The 21,139-nt window shown below is 39.9% G+C and overlaps 2 protein-coding genes across 4 annotated transcripts; one reads left to right on the top strand and one right to left on the bottom strand.

Annotated features, from left to right (window-relative positions):
• Nucleotides 1–117: 117 nt before the first annotated feature.
• Nucleotides 118–8,516, bottom strand: LOC133923877 (uncharacterized). 2 transcript variants are annotated; one of them, XM_062369158.1, is made up of 14 exons: nt 8,372–8,516; nt 8,186–8,268; nt 7,485–7,542; nt 6,429–6,488; nt 5,513–5,642; nt 5,167–5,393; nt 4,571–4,663; nt 4,406–4,477; nt 2,750–2,782; nt 2,480–2,620; nt 1,275–1,331; nt 747–833; nt 582–669; nt 118–421 (listed from the first exon to the last, which is right to left on the bottom strand). In XM_062369158.1, exons 1-13 carry the CDS (start codon nt 8,504–8,506, stop codon nt 634–636), a joined length of 1,212 nt encoding a protein of 403 aa, XP_062225142.1. In that variant the 5' UTR covers nt 8,507–8,516; the 3' UTR covers nt 118–421; nt 582–633. The 2 variants fall into 2 exon arrangements, with proteins under 2 accessions (XP_062225142.1, XP_062225143.1); XM_062369159.1 differs by having other exon boundaries at nt 118–389.
• A 122-nt stretch (nt 8,517–8,638) lies between these two features.
• On the top strand, nt 8,639–10,432 carry LOC133923878 (succinate dehydrogenase subunit 3-1, mitochondrial-like). 2 transcript variants are annotated; one of them, XM_062369160.1, is made up of 3 exons: nt 8,639–8,755; nt 9,800–9,865; nt 9,967–10,432. In XM_062369160.1, exons 2-3 carry the CDS (start codon nt 9,802–9,804, stop codon nt 10,251–10,253), a joined length of 351 nt encoding a protein of 116 aa, XP_062225144.1. In that variant the 5' UTR covers nt 8,639–8,755; nt 9,800–9,801; the 3' UTR covers nt 10,254–10,432. The 2 variants fall into 2 exon arrangements, with proteins under 2 accessions (XP_062225144.1, XP_062225145.1); XM_062369161.1 differs by lacking the exon at nt 8,639–8,755 and adding an exon at nt 8,834–9,061.
• Nucleotides 10,433–21,139: the final 10,707 nt, after the last annotated feature.

Genomic DNA, 21,139 nt, shown 5'->3' with positions numbered 1-21,139 from the left:
ATAACAATCAGCTAGCGAGCAGATGGTTATCAATCAGTGTCAAGCACATAACATTTGATGTATGTATCAAACTATTGGCACTGCGGGAATTTAAATTTCTGTGAAAAATAAAAGTACTGCGTTGAAATTTTTGCTTCTTCATTCACAAATTGCAGTTAAAAACACAATGGCTTAACTAGTCTTTTCACGCTGTCTCACACAGGGTAAAGAACATTATCTTAGTGTCCATACTCTGCATAATATGCAATAGCACATACTGCATAGTTGATGCAGCTACAAAGTTTACGCTCTTCATATATTTACAGGCCAAACAATTCAGAAAAACTAGGATACCACAGGACCACTAAACAGAGGATCTTACTTATCTCCATCGTCAAACAAGTAGTCAACTGTTAAGCAAGTCAATCATTAGTCAAGTATCCTGCATAAGTACAGGTAATAAAACTTCGTAAGCATCTGTGCACCATGGGTGCCTGGTAACAGCACCACAGATTCTTATGATTCTAGGCAGAAAATGGCTTCTCTAGCATTGTGCATGATATAATATACCAATAAAAGTAAAAAGGAAGTTTGCTGCATACCTACAAGTGCACCATATCCTCGAGAGATTTCATGGAATGTGACTTCACTAGTCTACGACCCATCCATTTCCACAACCACAGGAGCAAACTGCACTCATATGGAAAGAACAGTTTCACTAAAGTATAATAGAGAAGTGCTATCGCTTGATCACAATCCAAGTTTACCTCGTCGTCTTCATAAATCAGGTTCACTGCATTGTTCTCAAGATCCCATCCAAACGTAGTCTCCAGAAGCATTTTAAGTTTTCTAGCCTGGATATGGGAAGGAAACTTAAACACCAACAGTTCCTAAGTTTTGGAATTTATATACAGTGTACACTAATGTCTGAAACCAATATTCAGCAGCTAGAGTGAGAATGCTCAATTGGTTGAATTAGCAGCACATGTTATTCGCTCTGTGCTCTAGATATAACATTATTTGAAATTACTTCAGAGAATATCATTCGTCACATAAAACATGACATGCAAATCTTGCGTTCATGCACATGAAATTGCAACAAACTCCTAGAATTAGTGGTCTAATATAATCATTTGTGGATGTTAATACAGGGATCACAGTAACTACATAGCTAATTCTGCCTATGCTATTTAAATCACAGAACAGGAAGTTCGGTACTCAGCGTAAATGAAAAATTCAAGCCCACAAATACAGTATTGTTATAGCAAGGTCTAAGTAAGGATCAGAAAGAGAACCCATGATAGAAGGTCTCCATCAACAACAGGGGCTTCAAGTACCACCATAAAGAAATCCTGCAATAGCGATTAAGAGAAATCAATGGTGTGAGCAGACCAAATTATTACTTATTAAGCTGCTAGCATACTTCAACCAAACTATTTCATACTCAAATATAATTCAAATCCATTGACACCAAAACATGTTTGAACGTGTTTCTTTAGAACTTTGGTTCCTTCTGCAGTCAGAGGTTCAAAAATTCTAGAGTCTGGACATGACATTCAGTTGACATTAATATCTTTTTTTATCTGTGTGTGTTTCAATTAGGTATAGACAATGTATTTAAAAACATTGAAAGGTGGGAAAACACAATAGAAACTAGGACAGGTAAGGGACAAATTATCCATTTACTCAGTTCATGATATTATGGCTCGGTGCTAAACCCAAAAAAACAGTAGTTGCAAACCTGGTGCTAAACCCAAAAAACAGTACTCAGTTCATGTAGATGATGAACATAACGCACAGCCTGAAGGGATCAGGATATATGAAAGGGAAGATATATATGGACAGTTATGAGAGAACCTTAAGATGAGAAAAAAGACTTAAATTCTTTCTTGCTTAGTTGCTAATGAATAGAAAGCTAGCCTATTTATACAGACGAGTCTACCTTTGAGAAACACTCTGAAGATATGATCTCTAGCACATGGAATATATCAATAGAGAAACAACCCAGCTAACAAGGATCTAAATATTCTTATTTTTAATTGCACTTGTGGAACCGTGAACAGTACTGCTACATTACATAACCACGGGCGGAGCCTTGTGGTGGCCAAAAATGAAGGTGAAAAATACTTCTTTAGTGGGATATAGAGGGAATATAAGGTTTTACTAATCCTAAATTTTAATTAAATAGTCCCACAACTCTGTTAATATTGTTAGGACACATCTGGTAGAGTGGTAGGAACCAACTTAAAATAGAAAGTTGGGAACTTCAGTCAGGCCGTTGGTGGCTTGTTGGAACTGATTTGAGATATCCAGATATGGTCAAGCGGTCAATATTAGTATTACATTGTTACATGGTTATTCTGCTTTTAGTTTTCCACATTTCCATGTTGCAACATAACTTTCCTTTTAGTCACATAACTAAGTTTAGGAAGTGACAAAAAATATTTATCTTAATTTGTGTGCATATATCTTGTTACCAGCTCTGTACCAACAAAATTACCTTGGAAAGACGGTACAGGAATATGTCTCTTGAAAACCATGCTTCATCCAAAAACAGAGAGTTGCCCATATCCCCACTGCTCCTGGAATCTTGGGTACGTTGAAAGCCATGCTTGAGTTGATAGTAAAATGTCCTAATAAACTGAATGCAACACAAAGCAAATAACAGGTAGAAATCTGTTAGTCCTCATGGTTTAAATATATTTGCCCAGATAATTTAGTAAAACATGCTTGAGCTCCAGAAATGAAAAGTAGAGAAGCCAGATAATACCTTTACAAACATGTTAGTCCTTGTATGAAGGGGCTGCCAGGGATAAAGAAAGAAAAGGGTCAAACAAGCATACAACATTATCCATATCATATAGAGTAACAAATAATCAAGAGGGGAAGTGTTAACTATCAAGTGCAGTTCAGCCCTTCACTTTTCCCATATTCCCCTCCTCAAAATACCAATAAAGTGGTTAGAGCTCAAGAAAGCAGAACATGACCCTGGCTGATCGCTGTTTCCTCCCAGAAACTGGCCATTTCCAGTGCAGAATCTGGTCTGGTTCGAACTTCATTTTTAGTTTATCTAACCTTGATTTTTGGGACCCAATTTTATAATACTTAGCATGATTGTTTTAGTGTGTGGGTGGGCACAGGCTCCAGCAACTTTCCGAACCGTGATGGCCACTGTTGACAATGAGCTGTCAAAACCTAACATACACCATATTCATCATGGCAGTGGGATGTTTGTGTGCCTCTCTACGGTGCTGCAGATCATGGCATCTGGGCTTTGCTCTCTCGGCTGGGCTTATGGGCCGAGGTGCTAGTGTGCTACGTTCTCCTGCTTGCTAGCTTTTGTTTTGTTGCCGCTACTGCTATTGTGCCAATCGTTGTGTTCTGTTGCTGCTATGCTAGGCTTTGCTTTGGTGCTACAAGTCCTCTTGTTTGAGTCTTATCTTTAGCTGATCTTGTGTCTAGCTTTAGTCTTTGTTTTCCGCTGCGTCCACATCCAACTCTCGGTCTCTCTTTGAGTTCGTGTATGACGTGCGAGTCCACATATTCCTTCGTCAATTAGTCAATTTCTTTTGTGGTTAGCTAAATTTTGTCTTTGTTTAGCTAATCTTTTCCCGTCATTATTGATGCAACAGTGTCATCTAGGTCTTTCTGTAGTTTTAGTGACAACTTCGTTTGTTGTCTTGCTACTCGTCATTGCTTTGTTTGCAATTCTTGATCTAGGGAATCCTTTTGTCATCTTGGTCTTTCCGTAGCTCTAATGACCATTTCGTTTATCGTCTTGCTACTCATCGTCGCTTTGTTGTGATTCTTGACCAAGGACATTCTTTGCTGTCATCATCGCGACTCTACTTTTGTGCTTCGTTTTGCACTTCTTCGGTTTCATTTGATAGGATTACCAAGGCTCCACTCTACGATGTCTTTGAAGAGAATTTTTGGATGTATTAGTTTTATTTTGTCTAAGTTTAGTACTTGGTGTTCACTCTTTCAAATGCAACGCTATTGCATATGCCTTGCATTTGAGGGGGGTGTTAAGGGTATAATAGTCAAGGGTATTATGGTTATCTCCTAGTCCTTGGGTTTCTCCCATGTACTCTATATATTGCCTCATGGGGCTACCATTGAATACAAGTTGCTATTCCTAACAATAGCAGTGAACTAGATTAGCTTATCTAAGAAGAGCATTGATGTAGCAAAATGTGGAATCATACCATTTTCCAAGATGATAAAAAAAATGGGCTACTGGACTGGACCCAACAAAATAAGGATCGCAATGTATTATGTATGTATTCAGCACAAGAATAATATGTTTCAGTAACATTATACAGTAAAAAGAATCCCATAAAGGTAGCCAAATATATCTATTCCATCAATATATGTGGAGAAACATAACAATGTTGCTTAAGATTAACAAAAGAAAAGTACTTACAGCTTCACTGCAGCTCAAAAGAAGACTGACTAATGCTTTCCACTGCATAAAAGCCTCCAGTGACTGGCCCATCTGCACAACTCAAAGTCGCAAATACATCAGAGAATAGTCTAGCAGAACCTGTAACTCATTAACAGTAGAAATATTTAGTTTCGTAAGTAGTACCATAAAAGCTATGAAAGCAAACTGCAGCTCTCCCAAGAGTATATCTTCTTGACCTTGATAATTTTTGGCCAAAACACTCTCAAGCAAGCTTGTCTGAGAAATAGAACAGCATCATCAATAAAAAAAAAAATATAAATTGCCAACTCAATGGTCACTACTTTTTTACAAGTGGCATATGTAGGAGGGATTACTTTGAGCAAACCACCCAATAATAGCAGAAAAATACCATGTCTATTTGCATATTGTATTATAATTCAAGCGAATTATTAATGATAGTATGTTTAATAGGAGTAAATGTAAAGAAGCAGCAAACCAATATTGTCACGCCTATTGATCCCTGTGTTAACTACGATTCTACTTACTTGTACTGTTCAAATTCAGGTTGGTTTTTTTCATATGTAGCACTAGTGCTCCAATTATTGTTGTTAACATTGTCATATATGGGTCCATGTCAGACAAACCATTATTTCAGGAAATTGAATGGAAAAAAAAATTGAAGGAACAGAAGACTGATTTGTAATGATAAGACAAGCTATGCCAATGATACCATCAAATGTCATTTATAAATTTGGCTGGACTACAAATGGTAACATTACTTTGTCCAAATTCAGCGCCGTCAGTTCATCCACTGAGATGTTCTTGTGCTTAACCGAAGCAGGGATACTTGTGTAGTAGCATCCTCTCCGCTCAGACTGCACAGAAGCATTATTTGCAAACTTGTCTTCTCTTAGTTGTTCCATCAAGCGTCTCTCCATGTCACTTTGGGGAGCTTTATCCATCCATGATGACTCCCATGCAATTGTAATTTCCCCTCCAATTGGTTCTGGATGAATAATCAAACACAAATATAATCTAGTTCACTAGTTGATTTCATCAAACATGTCATTATGTGCCTATTTTCTAACCAATACAAGCAAAAAGCCAAAAAAATGCATCTTGTACCAAGTCGTTCAATGACACTATGTGACAAGTAGCTTGAAAGTTGTTTCCAGTCTCCAAAAGAATCCAAATTGTATGATCCAAGCTGATCATCAAACTCGAAACGTCTTACTGATTCTGAGTATCTGATTTCCTACAAGAAAATAAACTTCAGTACCGAACTCAAGAAAAAGCAAGTGCAATAGTGCATGCATTGAGCCATTGACAATTTGAGATTTTGTCAAGTCACATCCAGTTTAACAGGAGGGCCAATTCTTTGGGGCAAATACATATTCATTCTTATCTGCTTTATGTTTTGTATATTATTTGTCACTGACAACAGACATGAGCAAAACAAACTGAGCATAAAATTAAATGCATCTAGTGTACTGTGTCACTTTTTCTCACATTTGGTGTGGACCCAATAGATTATGCACATAGAGAGGTGCTATTCCAGCTGAGGCAGTCCATCTTGTGCTTTAATATCAAACTGAGTAGTGTTATATGTTTAATAATGTACAAGGGCTTGGCAATTTACAGTGCATGAAGCAAAGACAAATGATGAGGATTTGAAGCTGCCACACTAACATTTAGCGAAATGTGATTGTTTAGCTTACTGAAATATTGGTTTTGAGGACTCATTGTCATCTCATGCCAGTAGAATATCTAGTAATGTAGTATGCATAAAAACGTGAGAAGAATAAAGACAATTGAACTAGATCATGCATAAAGCCTCTTGCAAGCATCATTAATACCTCTAGTAGAAATGTGTTACTTTTGGTCCAAAGTGACCACTATCATATGAAGGTACAATTTTGTACTTCCTTTTAGCAATCAAACAGGACAGCATAGAGAAGAAGGTGCAGCCATGAATCAATAAACAAATAAATGACTACCATAGTTCGTAGGTTATAGATTCTAATAATATTCAATATATCACCTCCTCTTCTGACAGTCTGATTAACCTTTCCTCTTGCGCATCCCACTTTCGAACAATCACCTGCAAATGCCGCACATAAGATGGGTATATGTAAGCATGTAATTAAGTGCCATCAGTTGAATATTCTGGTTAATAAACAGATGTCCATTTCATATCTTCAGCACAGAATTAATTTTGATCACCATTCGTTACAATTGACTTTGATTTTCTTTTGGTTTCTGTCATACAGTACACTTCAAAATGCATTTTTCTTTATCTATTTCCATACATACATCCTATAGACACAAAATTTGTACTCCCTCCAGTCCCTTTCAGAAGGCATTTTTTTAAGAAGCGCATAGGTTAAGAAAGTTTTCAATTTGACGAATCCATAAGAAAAAATGACATGAGCGCCCTTCCTATTTCCATTAAGTAGTTTGGAAAGATGAGGAATAATAGTTTGTGTGGGTGTCATGCACAAACGCTTACGAATTAGGAGAGAATGAAATAAAAAGGGCAGAAGAGTGAAGCTAGCATCTAACTTATATGCACGCCTTTATACTTTGGGACTAAATTGAAAAGCCTGTATCCTTAAAAATGGATAGGAGTAGCTATATACATAAATACAAGAAAGCACTATGCAATATTTGAAAAGGTGTAACTAGATACATAATACTATGGTTTGGGAAGCTATTACATCACTTTATCATTGCTAAATGAGAATAAAAGAAAAACTGGAGCACTATAGCACCAAAACGAATGGTATGGATAAATATAACTAGCCTATAGGCTATAGCCCTATAAACCAAGAGTCTTACATTACAATTTGCCGCTCTATTTAACCATTCATCCAACAAACTCAATTGTCGATTACTCAGTCCAATAGTCACATCTCAAATACAGAGAGACAGATTGACAGAATCTTCTCTTCTTAACAAACAAGTCTCAATGTGACAAGCTGTCATAAACTCAAATAGCAGCATAAACTAAATTTCAGTGCTTAATCCTACAAGGAATGGTTGGCGCAGTAGCATATTTGTAGCTAATAAACATGCTTGGGCCAATAGGGAGAATTACCTCAGATGGTTGAGTAGTAAGAAAGAATCCAACGGTAGGTGCAAACTCATTCCCGTGCCTAAGGGGGTCATAGATTGTGGAGATATGGTCAGTAGAGCATATCGTATTGCATGAAGCAATGGCATAAACAATAATAGATAGGTATCAACCAACCATCAGAACATGGGGAAAATTGGATTAAAAAATTGCACATGTACACCACTTTTCACCATTTTACACAGCACAAAGTTTTAAGGACATTGCAAGGCCAGGTCAATGAATCGGCAACATGCTGCTGGATGCTGCTGATCTAACACTACTCCATGAGCATGTTAGGGGTTTATGAGATGTTTTACATTAGCATCGTCGCTTTTTCCTTTTTTGGTCGCATCTACCACAGTTTCTTGAAAAAGACTAGGAGTACTCTCAGCAATCCAAGGTAAAAAAAAAAAGGATATATCGCTCATGACAAATTGGCATGGCAGATAAACAGCAGCACAAACTTGAAGTAGGCAATATTTGGCCATTCTGTTCAACGCTTTCAACTGACAAACTAAAACCCATGAAAAGGTAGCACGACTAGCAGTAACTGATTCGAAATCAACAAGGAAAAGGAAAGTAATTCTTGTACTATTAGTTTGCATGTGCATTGTTTGCAAACAGATTATCCAGCTCATTTCCAAATAAAAGGTTCACATGCACGAAATGGGGAGTGTAGCTACCTGCTGGAGGAGCAGTAGTAGACGAAGTGCGGCCCCGGAGGCACCATTTTGATCCCTTTGAACTTGGGCCCGACGGAGAACACCTGGAGAGGAAGAAACAGGCGAAAAGGAAATCCCGTCAAATTTGGTGCACGCACCAACAGCAAGCTAGGAGATGGGGTTGTAGGGGGGACGAATCCGACCGACCTGGGTGTCGATTCCGAAGAGTGTGCGCTGGGGGACATCGAGGAGGAGGAGGGTGGCGCCCTTCCGCACCAGCTCTGTCGCCACCTCCGGGTCCATCCGCGCCGCCGCGCCTCCGCCGCCGCCGCCGCTCGCCATGCCAGTCGCTCTTGAGTGTTCTGGAACGGTACGAGACGGCTGCACGCACGCACGCACGCCACGTGTCTAGACTCCCTACGCCGAGCCGAGCTTTAGCGTAGCGGCCCGCCAGCCCACCAAGAAGCGCGGCCCAAAAGTCTGAAGCTTCTTTTGGAATTCTTCTCTCTCTCTCTCTCCATCTCATTCATCGGCGGCGGTGCAGGAAGAGAAGCGACGACCGAGTGGGCGGGCGGGAGCGGGAGAAGTCCGGTGAGTACTCATCCCCATCGTCGCGCTCGCGATTAATGATTCGATTCGATTTCATCTGCGTGGTATCTATGTGCTGCTATGACGCGATCCATCCTAGGGTTCGCGGATTTGGTTGGTGAGCTTGGGTGTGGATCTTGGCCGGCCATGGATGTGGGTGGCCTTAGCTATTAGCGATCTGTTCGCGTGCCTGACGGCTCGAGATGTCCAAGATTTTGGTGCGCTTTGATACACGATGGCGTTAGGGTAATCGGTGGTGTCACAAATTTGTATGTGCTTCACAGCAATGGGGTGTTACTTCTTTGGTCGGTAAGGAAGCCATATGCTGCTTCGCTCGATAGTTTGTTTTGTTCTGCAGGATCTTCTCTTTGCTGCGAGCCCTCAAATCCTAATCTTCCGTGTAATTCTCTGTTGCATATTTCTACTCTACATCCAAAGAAGTCGTCAGGACTTTGCAGGATAGGCATACGTAGACACCCTTGTTTCATTAGTGATATTGATGATATAGGGGAAAATGTAAGTTAGCTAGTACAATAGTACGGCTGTATGATAACCCATGCTTAGACTTTTGTACGTGTATCTGGACTCTTAGACAGGCTCTCTCTCTCTCTCTGTATATCAGTGAAGTGATTAGAAATTTCAAGATCTTACGATGCTCATATTTATGTTCTCTGTGCCATCAGCCGTTCCTACATCCTTTATAGCACTGCATACTGCATACTGAAAAGGCTAAAATGTTATGTTGGGTTGTCAATGGTACATCATTGCAATGAGATGTATTTGTGAACTGCAACATACTTTTTTATTTCTGCCCTGCATTCTGGTATTCCAGGTTGTTCTAAGCTTTGAGTTTGACTAGGAATTTGCTGAAATAAACTTGGTTTATGTTCTAAACGATCGAGTCAAGTTGGATCAATTGGTTCTGAGAATCTCCAATGTACATTAATCATTAGTCTGCTCTTTCTGGTTTTACCTTTGCAAAATTTGGCATGTTTACTGAACTTGTGATTTTGTGTTGATGTTAATGTATGATTATTGCTTGTGCAGGAATGGAGAAGTATCACAGCAACACTAGATTTGTGCCCTTGAGAGATGCTCCATGTGCTCTTCGTGGTAAGAACTCCTGCACTGATTTGTTATATGTTCCCTGTCCTTCTGGTGTACTTTCAAGACAACAAGCAGTTACACTGAAGTTTGTTGCCTTCAACTTTCAGGTACTCTTGGTAGCTCAAACTCAAATCTTGAGCAAGCTAGGGGCTACACATCTCCTCTAGGAGCTCTGCGACCAAAGATGTCTGCACCCGGAAGCCGACCCCTGCACACGAGTCGCCCCCAGTCATCTCCTGTTGCAAACCGCCCGTTGTCACCCCATCTCCCTCTGAAGAAGCCACAGCTGAGTGCTACGTTCTCAATCTCACACCGTATTTTTGGTGTTGCACTGGGAGCTGCCATCATATCCATCCCTCTCGCCACCAAGTTCAGCCTCATGTTTGGTGTTTGAGTTCGAATTGTAATAACCTGGACCGATGAGAAACGGTATTTTCCCATTTCTGTGTGACTTTCATTGTCGGGGTTGCCTTGCAATGCAATTGTAGGTGCACTTGGTTACCATGACTGCAATCTTCTGTAATAAGAAAAACCATCAAACTATCATTGTAAAAAGATGACATTCAAACTCTTGTGTAAGTGTTTCAAACTCGACTCGTCTATGATTTAGATACATGAACCTAAGCTCTTTCAAAGTAAGCTGATTCTCATTATGGATTTGATCTTTGGATGTGTCTCGAGTATCAAAATGAAAATGATGAGAAAATCCTTTGAAGATTATTTTGTACTTGACTCTCTCTGTCATCTAATGCATAAAGGGATTCTCCGATCCCTCGAACCACATGGTGGTATAAAATTGTGCGATAACTTCCTTACGCTAATCATACTTGAAAGCCATTATATTTTTAACTTTCTTGCTCTCACAAGCAGCGATGACTTCATTGAACACGGGATCATCTTTCTGAGCCATGTAATTCCAATCAATCCACTGTATATGTGTAATTGGCTTCTTTGCTAAGATCATCATTTCATGAAAATCTGCTTAGAAGTCATTCCAAAAGCGATGGTCTGCGATATTTTTCTCATAGTCATATGGATTGTTCAATTTCTCATTGACCACCCTGGATGCATGTCTCATGTAGTTCATCGTTTGTTTTGGAGTGTCAAAGATGGTGGCAGTCCTTAGTGGTTTATGGAGTTTCAAGGGTCCAATTACTTCATCAACTTAATCTTCTTCCTCATCTTTCTCGGACTCAGCATTGTTTTCTGTAGCGATGCATTTGCCTCTCTCTTCTCGAGAAGGCATCCCACCTCTTCCCCTTCCTGCTGTCACCCTGGCTACACCCTTTCCACGACCACTTTCGTGGCCTCTCATTACTTGACTTTTGGTCCGACATAGAGTGACAACATTTCTTTGATAATCTTCAGTAGATACCCCTTCTTTGATGTGAATTCCTCTGCCTGTGGCCACTTTGCGGACTCTCTCACCGCTTGCGTGCCCACTCCCACTATCCTCGGAATGAGTCGGTGCTCTCGCCTCTTGAGCGCGAGGATTACTCTTTTGTTTCTTCTTCCTCTCAAATGTGTGACCCTTCACAAAGCGATCTCCGGCCATTGCAAATAACCTGAGAGAGATAGAAAGAGTCGGTGGATATGAGGGAACACTAATGAATAGAGTGTTGCTGAAAATCAGGCAGACACCGGAGTATCCGGTGAACAAAAGTTGGATCTGATTTAGGGATAAGTTCTAGGAAGTATATGGAGCTATTCTACCAAGAGAAATCGATCCTAGACAAGGGCATTGATAGATCGGAAAGATTTGGGAAAAAGTACCTTTTGAGCAAAAATACTTTGGGGATTTTGATGAATAGAGATTTCTGGATATTCCGGCCTTGAATCCAAATGAGGAACTATGAAAATCTTGAAGCTCCTTGGTTGTTCCTTAAAAATCGCGGAGAGAGTAAGTTTGGGAGAGAGGAGATGAGAGTAGATGAATATGAGAAATTGTTCGGGCAAGGGGTTATATAAGAAATCTGGAGACACCGGAGACTCCGGTCCTAATACTATACCGGAGACTCCGGTGAAAACCGGACTGTCCGGTAACTGGAACCTGGACAGGAATCAGCTTGAGCAGTGAACAGTGTCAGGTCCGGATACTCCAGTGTACACTTGACATTCCGGCCCCTGGAACTGTTACAGAATAGATTGAAGGCTGAAATTTGGGGAGGAGTTTTCGGGAGAAAGCCGTTGGACATAAAGGACTAATTTGCTAAATGTGATCAGCTAACAAGCATCATTACATAACTATGATTACAAATTGCAAATCATGATCGAGAGATCGAAGAACCAAATAATTTTGAGAAAACCACTCAAAAATGTAGTTTTTGCAAACTCCTAGCTAAAAAAGCTACAAATCTATAACAAGCAAATGTATACAGCAGTTCAAGCCACGTTTCGAGAATCTAGGATATTTAATTCACTTCTCAACTCGCAAAACATTTGCTCGTCTAGTGGCTTAGTGAGAATATCGGCTAGTTATCTTTCGGTTCTCACATGGTGAATATCGATATCCCCTTTTGTTGCATGGTCTCTCAAGAAATGATGTCTAATGTCTATGTGCTTAGTTCTTGAGTATTGTACGGGATTGTTGACTATTTTAATGGCACTCTCATTATCACACAAATGTGGAATTTTGGATGTTTTGTGGCCATAATCTCTTAGTGTTTGCCTCATCCATAGGAGTTGAGCACAACAAGCTCCTGCGGCAACATATTCGGCTTCGACGGTAGATAGGGCTACGAAGTTTTGTTTCTTGGATGACCAAGACACTAAGGACCTACCCAAGAATTGGCAAGTTCCTGAAGTGCTTTTTCTATCTACTTTGCAACCGGCATAGTCGGAATCCGAATAGCCGATAAGGTTGAAGGATGACCTTTTAGGATATCATAAGCCAAGGTAAGGTGTATGAACTAAATATCGAAGAATCCTCTTAACGTCTATTAAATGACACTCTTTTGGAGCGGCTTGAAATCTTACACTCATGCACACACTAAGCACGATATCGGATCTAGATGCACAAAGATAAAGCAAAGAACCTATCATGGAGCGATATACCTTTTGATCCACGCTTTTGCCTTCTCCATTGAGATCAAGATGTCCATTAGTTTGCATAGGTGTCTTAATCGGTTTGGCATTCTCCATGTCAAACTTCTTGAGCATGTCTTTGATATACTTTGTTTGGCAAATGAAGGTTCCTTCCTTGAGTTGTTTGATTTGAAATTCGAGAAAGAACTTCAATTTCCCCATCATAGACATCTCAAATCTCTTTGTCATGATCCTACTAAAATCTTCACAAAATTATTGATTAGTAGAACCAAATATAATACCATCGACATATATTTGGCAAACAAATAAATCATTATCAACATTCTTGGTAAAAAGAGTAGAGTCGGCTTTGTCTATTTCAAAGCCCTTTTTGACAAGAAAATTGATAAGATATTCATACCATGCTCTAGGAGCTTGCTTTAGCCCATAGAGCGCCTTATGGAGTTTGTAAACATGTGCGGGATGCTTGAGATCTTCAAAGTCGGGCGGTTGCTCCACATATACCAATTCGGAGATTGGTCCATTGAAAAATGTACTCTTCACATCCATTTGATATAGCTTGAAATCATAGTGAGTAGCATAGGCTAATAATATACGAATTGACTCAAGCCTAGCTACGGGAGTATAAGTCTCACCAAAATCCAAACCTTTGATTTAAGTGAACCCTTGAGCAACCAATCGAGCTTTGTTCCTTGTTACTATCCTATTTTCATCTTGTTTGTTGCGGAAGACCTATTTTGTGCCAATCATATTTTGCTTTGGCCTTTCCACCAAGGACCAAACTTCATTTCTTTTAAAGTTGTTCAATTCTTCTTGCATGGCCATCACCCAATCCGGATCATCAAGAGCTTCTTCTACCTTCAAAGGCTCTAAAGAGGAAACAAAAGAGTAAAATTCACAAAAATTTGCAATTCTTGAACGAGTAGTTACCCCCTTTTGTATATCACCAAGTATGTTGTCAACAGGGTGATCTTTTTGGATGCTTTAATGAACGCGTGGATGTGGTACTTGAGATTGATGTTGAATATCTTCCACTTCATCATCCAAAAAGTTATTTGGGTCTTCGTAGTCTTGATTTTGGTCTTGTGGTCGTTTATCGTCTTGATCTTGAGTTGATGTTGATGGTTCCACTTGTATTGATGAAGATGGTTGATCTTGATCATTTTGAGTCTCTTGAACCTTTTGTTGCTCTAAAGGCTTGATTTCACCAATTGACATCTTCTTGATTGCTTCACTTGGTATTTTTTCGTCACCTAGCACATTAGGATCAACTTGCTCCACTTGGGAGCCATTAGATTCATCAAATATCATGTCTCTCGCAATTTCAACGCAACCGGTGGTTTTGTTGAAAATACGGTAGGCGTAGGCATTTGATCCATAACCAAGCATAAAACCTTCATCTACTTTTGGAGCAAATTTAGAACTTCTTGCCTTCTTGTTTAAAATAAAGCATTTGCTACCAAAAACTTTAAAGTAGGAAACGTTTGGTTTGTTACCGGTTAGAAGCTCATATGCAGTCTTGTTCAATATCTTGTGTAGATACAACCGGTCTTGTTCAATATCTTGTGTAGATATAACCGGTTGATGGCATGGCATGCGGTGTTGATTGCTTCCGTCCAAAATTGATCCGATACCTTGTATTCATCGAGCATTATTCTTGCGGACTCAATTAGAGTCCTATTCTTCCTCTCGACCACTTCATTTTGTTGAGGGGAGTAAGGAGCTGAGAATTCATGCTTGATTCTCTCTTCATCAAGAAACTCTTCAACTTGTATATTCTTGAACTCACTTCCGTTGTCGCTTCTCACACTCTTGATCTTCACTTCGAACTCATTTTGGGCTCTTCTTACAAACTTCTTAAAAATAACTTGTGTTTCGTCTTTATCATGCAAGAAGAATATCCAAGTGAAACATGAAAAGTCATCAACAATAACTAAACCATATTTGTTACCTCCAATACTTATGTAGGCAATCGGCCCAAATAAGTCCATGTGGAGGAGTTCCAATGGTCTTGCAGTTGTTATCACATTTTTCACGGGATGAGATGCTCCAACTTGCTTTCCCGCTTGACAAGCACTACAAATTCTATTTTTCTCAAAAGAAACATTTGTTAGTGCTAGGATGTGTTCGCCCTTTTGAAGTTTAAACAAATTCTATTTTTCTCAAAAGAAACATTTGTTAGTACTAGGATGTGTTCGCCCTTTTGAAGTTTAGACAAATTCCTCATGCCAACATGAGCTAGTCGGCGATGCTAAAGCCAACCCATGCTAGACTTAGCCATCAAGCAAGTTTTAGGCTTTACTTCATCCGTTGAAAAGTCAACAAGATAAAGTTTATCCTTCAACTTACCGGTGAAAGCTATTGCGGCGTCTTCCCTTCTAGAGACAATCACACCCTCATTGGTAAAAAGACAATTATAACATATCTCACATAATTGAGATACGGATAACAAATTGTAGTTAAGAGATTTAACTAACAAGACATTTGAAATAGAATGATCATTTGAGATGGCGATTTTACCTAGGCCTATTACCTCTCCTTTTCCATTATCGCCAAAAATGATGTTTTCATGAGGTCCTCCATTTTCTTCGAAAGAGGAAAACATACTCTTTTCTCCGGTCATGTGATTTGTACATCCACTATCAATAACCCAACTTGATCCACCGGAGGAGTATGCCTACAAAACAAAGTTATGCCTTTATTTTAGGTACCAAATTTGTTTGGTTCCTTTAGCGCTAGTCACAAGCACTTTTGGCATCCACATATTCCTTTTAACAATTCTATCTCTTGTGCGGGGACCAACATAGAGAGCAACCACTTTATCACGGTAGTCTCTCTTGAGCATATATGAGGCATAGAATGAGCATTGAGGAGCATGAGCCTTCGGTTGTCTTGTTTGAGCCGTATGATCAACTTGCTTGCCTCCTTTGACAAACTTGAGGCATTCCACTCCATTCAATAGCACACGACCATTTGGTTTGCTTGTGTATTGGTCAAATCCAAGACCTCTCTTTAGCTTGTTATCCTTGGCTTGGATGGTCTTGTAAAGTGCATCTTTTGATTTATAAGTTTTAATGCATCCATATTTGATCAAGGCATTTAGCCTCTCATTTTCCTTTTGTAACGCTTGCAAGGATTCAACATTAGTCGTACAAGCATTTATATCAAAGTTGAAACAACGAGAGCATCCATTGCTAGTAGATGCACTAGATAGTAAATTAGCTTCACTAGAGTTGGATGAGCCTTTCTTAAGAATATCAATTTGTGTTTCAAGAGTTTTATAATTTTCATCTAAACAAGATAATTTCTCTTGAAGCAAGAAATTGTTACTCTTAAGGTCGGCAATTGAGGAATTGGCCAAATCATAATCATTTGATAATTTCTTAACTTTTTCTTTCTCTTTAGCAAAGAGCTCCTCGAGTTTAAGGTTTCTCTCCTTTTCAAGGATGAGCAAGTCCTCTTGTCTCTCGAGGGTCTCTTCATGACTATCTATTGTATTCATTAGCTCCTTTATTTTAGCCATGATATTTTTATTCAAACCTTTAAATAAGCTATCACAATCATTATTATATTCACTATCACTATCTAAAAGCTTGGATTGAGATTTTACCTTACGGCTTTTAGCCATGAAGCACTTTGGGGAGTCGTCATCATCATCACTCATTAAGAGTGATTTTCTTGGTGTTGGCTCATGGATGGCAATGGTGGCGACTCCTTCATCATAGGAGTCGGAGTCGGAGTTTGAATCCCACTCTTCTCCAATGTGTACTTGGCCCGAATACTTCTTCTTGTATATCTTGTTCTTGTCCTTCTTGTATGGCTTGATCTTATTGTCTTCTTTGTCCTTTCCTTTCTTCTTGTTCGGACAATCGGCTATGAAGTGATCAACTTCGCCACATTTATAGCATGCCCTTCTTGATGTTCTCTTCTTGGGTATGCCTCTCTTATATTTTGAATAGCCTCCATTTCTCATGAACTTCTTGAATCTTTTCACAAAGAAGGCCATTTCTTCATCTTTGGAGCTTTCCTCTTCACTTGTACTTGATTTTTGAGCTTGTTTGCTTTTGCTTGCCTTGAATGCAACCTCCTTATTCTTTGAGGTTGAGCTTTGTTTTGCATGAATCTTCACTTCAGTTGCTTCTTCTTCCATGAGCTCATGAGCAAGGATCCTTCCAAGCATATCGCTTGGTGTAAGCCTCTTGTAGTCCCTTCTCTCTCGGATGAGTGTCACCAAAGTGGGGTTTCTAGGAGCAAATGCTCTAAGCAATCTCTTTACCACTTTGTGATCATTAATGTCCTCACTCCCGAGCCCTCTTAGCTTGTTCACAAGCACCATCATCCGATCATACATGGTTTGAGGAGTTTCATGATCTTCCATCACAAATCTTCCTAGCTTGCCCTCAAGCAGCTCTATCTTAGATTCTCTTACACTTGTTGTCCCTTCATGAGCAACTTGAAGAGTATCCCAAATTTGCTTGGCTTCTTCAAGTCCATCCACTTTATTGAATTCTTCCAGACTCAAAGCACTAAGCAATACACTTGTGGCTTGAGCATTGCGGTGCATATTTTGTTCTTCTCTTGAGGTGAGCTCTTGATCTTCCTCCGACAACTCAAATCCTGTGCAAACAATCTTCCAAATACTAGGATGAAGAGAGATTAAATGCATTTTCATTTTGTGTCTCCAAGCGGCATAATGTGTACCATCGAAAAATGGTGCACGCCCAGAAGGCACGGAGATATAGTTGTTTGAAGAATTTAAACGATCATAATTGAAAGGAACTTCACTTCCCTTTCCTTTACCATTACCGTCATCATTCTTCGATGGATCATCTTTAAAACCCCTCGGACTTCCTGATGTTGACATTATAATTTCCTCCAACCGGTGAAACCTTGTAGGAGGTTAGACTCTGATACCAATTGAAAGTGCCTAGAGGAGAGGTGAATAGGCTTTTTTGAAAATTAAAACTAAAACAACAGATTAAATCTGCCGGATACTCCGGTGAAGATCGGATACTCCAGTCTGGTCCGGAGTATCCGGTCTAGTCCGGAATCTCCGGTCTATACAAGAAATCAAGAACAACTACGAATTAAAGCGAGCAGCTAGAATCTAAAGTTGTAGCTAGGTCTACTAGTTATCACAGAGCTAAAATAACAATTAATACTAGTAAGATGATCACTAAGGCAATTTATATGAAAAATCACAAATTCACACGATTGAGTAAATTGCACAAATAAGAACGCGAGAGATTATCCTGGAGTTCGGCCACCTCACAAAAAAGTACCTACGTCTCCGTTGAGGAGCTCACAAAGAGCCGGGTCTTTTCCAACCTTATCCTCTTCTAGCGACCACAAAGATCAAGCTAGAATTTCCTTACTCAATTTGAAGTTGATTACAAACTTTCCGTGGCACTCCACAAAGATTGGGTGCTCTACGGGTGACGCCTTACAGTCTAGAAGCACAAAGCTTCAAGAGTAAAGATCACAGCGAATGCTCGAGGAAAAACTCAATGCTCAAGTGGCTTAAACTCTCTCCAAACACAAACTCACTAAATTTTACAAACTTTGCACTAGAGATGGTTGGAGGGACTTTGAATCTCTTAAAGTCCTCAAGGAGTCTAGAGTTCACCAGCAACAACAAGCCTTTAATGCCATAGGGTGTGGGAGTGTTTATAGCCCTCTCTAAAAAACTAGCCGTTACTGTTCTGTCAGACCTGACCGGAGTACCCGGTGAACACCAGAGTATCCGGCCCCAAATCCAAAAACGACGTCAGAACGGTCACAGAACGTGTCAGAAGTAGCCGTTACAATTCTGTTAAGTTACCGGAGTCTCCGGTGAACACTGGAGTCTCCGGTCCTGACAGGGCTTTCGAAATGACTAAGTCCGGAGACTTGCCGGACCCTCCGGCCTCCCCAGGTACCGGAGTATCCGGTGAACACCGGAGACTCCGGTCTTTTTATCAAAAAAGAATAAATGCTAACTGAGATACCCCTACCGGAGTCTCCCTCAGAAACTCCGGTTAAAACTTTTTCTCCTACCGGAGTATCCGGTGAACACCGGAGACTCCGGTCTTTTTAAATAAAAATAAATGCTTAACCTAGACTCTCTGGCGGAGTCTCCCTCAGAGACTCCGGCCTTAAAACTCACCAACTACCGGAGTATCCGGTGAACACCGGAGACTCCGGTCTTTTTTCAACAAAAATAAATCGGAACCGAGCACCCTCTGCCGGAGTCTACCTCGGAGACTCCGGACTAAATACTGAGTACTGGAGTATCCAGTGAACACCAGAGTATCCGGACTCAGTGAACTTTGCAGAACTAATCCGGTGTCTGTGGGTGAGTATGTCTCTCAACTTGTTGGTTCTAAAGGATATCTTGAGCATTGAGACACTAATCAAGCAATCAAATGCAACCCTCTTAATAGAGCGGTTATCCTAGACTCAATTTCAAAAATAAAAAAATTTAAATCCTATTGAGTACTCTTAGTTGCTTCTCCTTTCTTTTCGACGGGCGTCAAACGTCATATGTCTTCTCAACTAAGACTTCAACCTGTTCATAACTTAGATAAATATATTAGATCCTTAATCGTTTTGTCATTAATAAGCCAAAACCCACTTAGGAGGCCTAGATGCACTTTCACATTGCGGTGCTCTTCTTTGTACTCCAGCAACGAAGCAAGCCTCCTCCATCTCGACTCCTCCTATTGCCTCTCCCTCCGCGTCTGGTCCCTCTCCCTCCCTCCCTCCCCCCCTCTCTCTATCTCTCTAGCGACGACATGAGTACTCTCCCCCTCTCCCTCCCTCTAGGGTTTCTCTGCTCACACTTTTTTCTTTTTCTCATAGATCTTGCTGGGGAAGGGGAGCACACGCATATACGAGGAACACAAAGGAATCCATAGCTACATCAGGGTCGAAGGCTGCATCGGAGATGATTTTATTGTGCTAATCTTTTTTTTCTTCTTGTATAAAATCCTCTTTGCACGTTCACTTGAGCTTCGCATCTGCTCATATAAGCATATCATTAGCTTTCAGAGTAGTATATTTCATTTGGCACTTGGAATTATGATTCATGATCGGGTGCTTCATAGATGCATGCATACAAATTTTATTCCTGTAAATTATTGGTTCACATTTTTCCCTTACTTCCATTGTATGAAGAGCACCTACATATACATATTACAAATTGGTCCGTGGAATAGCCTAGTAATATTGGTCCCTATGCCCATGCTCATTACTGAAAATTTAAGAGGATAGTGACCATATATAGAAAGATCATAGTCCCTTAGTGATTCCATCGTATGCCCTCTTTAACTTTGTAAGGAAAAAAGGGAAATATCTGTTGCAATTAGTTATTCTTTCATTTATTGTATGATAAATGTTTAGCTCATTATACTATTAACATTATGATTTGTGTATACTAGCTAATACATTCTTGAGCGGAGTAGAGTTTAAATGTTTTGGTTTTGATATAAGATGGTATGATTGTCATGTGTGGGAATATTTGAAAGAGATATATTGCTTCTGAACTATACCCTGGCGGGTTGCAAACCTAGTCAGTGTATGATGTATTGTTCTATGTAATACACATTATTGTCTAGCTTTCTGGTTTTGTCCTTGTATTTCTTTCTCAGTGAAGTTCCATTTTACTATTAACTTGGCGATATATGATAGTAAGAATGATGATCAAAGTGATTCATGTTGTTGTAAACTGTAATCACATTTGATGATAATCGTATGACGTGATGGTTATTTTGTAAGGTTGTACACTTGTATATGAAAGTGCATCTAGGCCCTCTAAGTGGGTTTTGGCTTATTGATGACAAAATGATTAAGGATCTAATATGTTTATCTAAGTCATGAACAGGTCTTAGTCTCAATTGAGAAGACTTATGACGTTTGACGCCCCTCGAAAAGAAAAGAGAAGCAATGAGGAGTACTCAATGGGATTTAAATTTTTCTATCTTTGAAATCGAGTCTAGGGTAGCCGTTCTATTAAGAGGGTTGCATTTGATTGTTGGTATAGTGTCTCAATGCTCAAAATAACCTTTAGAACCAATAAGTTGAGAGACACACTCACCCACGGACACCGAGAAGTTAGACATAAGTTTACTGGGCCCGGAGACTCTGGTGTTCACCGGATACTCCGGTGTCGGTGAGTTTTTAGGCCGGAGTCTCAGAGGGAGACTCCGCCAGAGGTTGCTCGGCTAAGAATTTATTTTTGTTGGAAAAAGACTGGAG

The sequence above is a fragment of the Phragmites australis genome, chromosome 7 (genome assembly GCF_958298935.1).
Source record: "Phragmites australis chromosome 7, lpPhrAust1.1, whole genome shotgun sequence".
Classification (NCBI taxonomy): domain Eukaryota; kingdom Viridiplantae; phylum Streptophyta; class Magnoliopsida; order Poales; family Poaceae; genus Phragmites; species Phragmites australis.
This window is presented reverse-complemented; position numbering and strand designations above follow the sequence as displayed.

What these genes read in the sequence shown, in the direction of transcription:
- LOC133923877 (XM_062369158.1), bottom strand. Translation starts at nt 8,506, where the DNA reads ATGGCGAGCGGCGGCGGCGGCGGAGGCGCGGCGGCGCGGATGGACCCG. An exon ending in TCAGACTGTCAGAAGAGGAG is followed by an intron (nt 5,643 to 6,428) that starts GTGATATATTGA and finishes ATTTTCTTGTAG; the next exon opens with GAAATCAGATACTCAGAATC. An exon ending in TAGTGTCATTGAACGACTTG is followed by an intron (nt 5,394 to 5,512) that starts GTACAAGATGCA and finishes TTATTCATCCAG; the next exon opens with AACCAATTGGAGGGGAAATT.
- LOC133923878 (XM_062369160.1), top strand. Translation starts at nt 9,802, where the DNA reads ATGGAGAAGTATCACAGCAACACTAGATTTGTGCCCTTGAGAGATGCT. An exon ending in TGCTCCATGTGCTCTTCGTG is followed by an intron (nt 9,866 to 9,966) that starts GTAAGAACTCCT and finishes TTCAACTTTCAG; the next exon opens with GTACTCTTGGTAGCTCAAAC.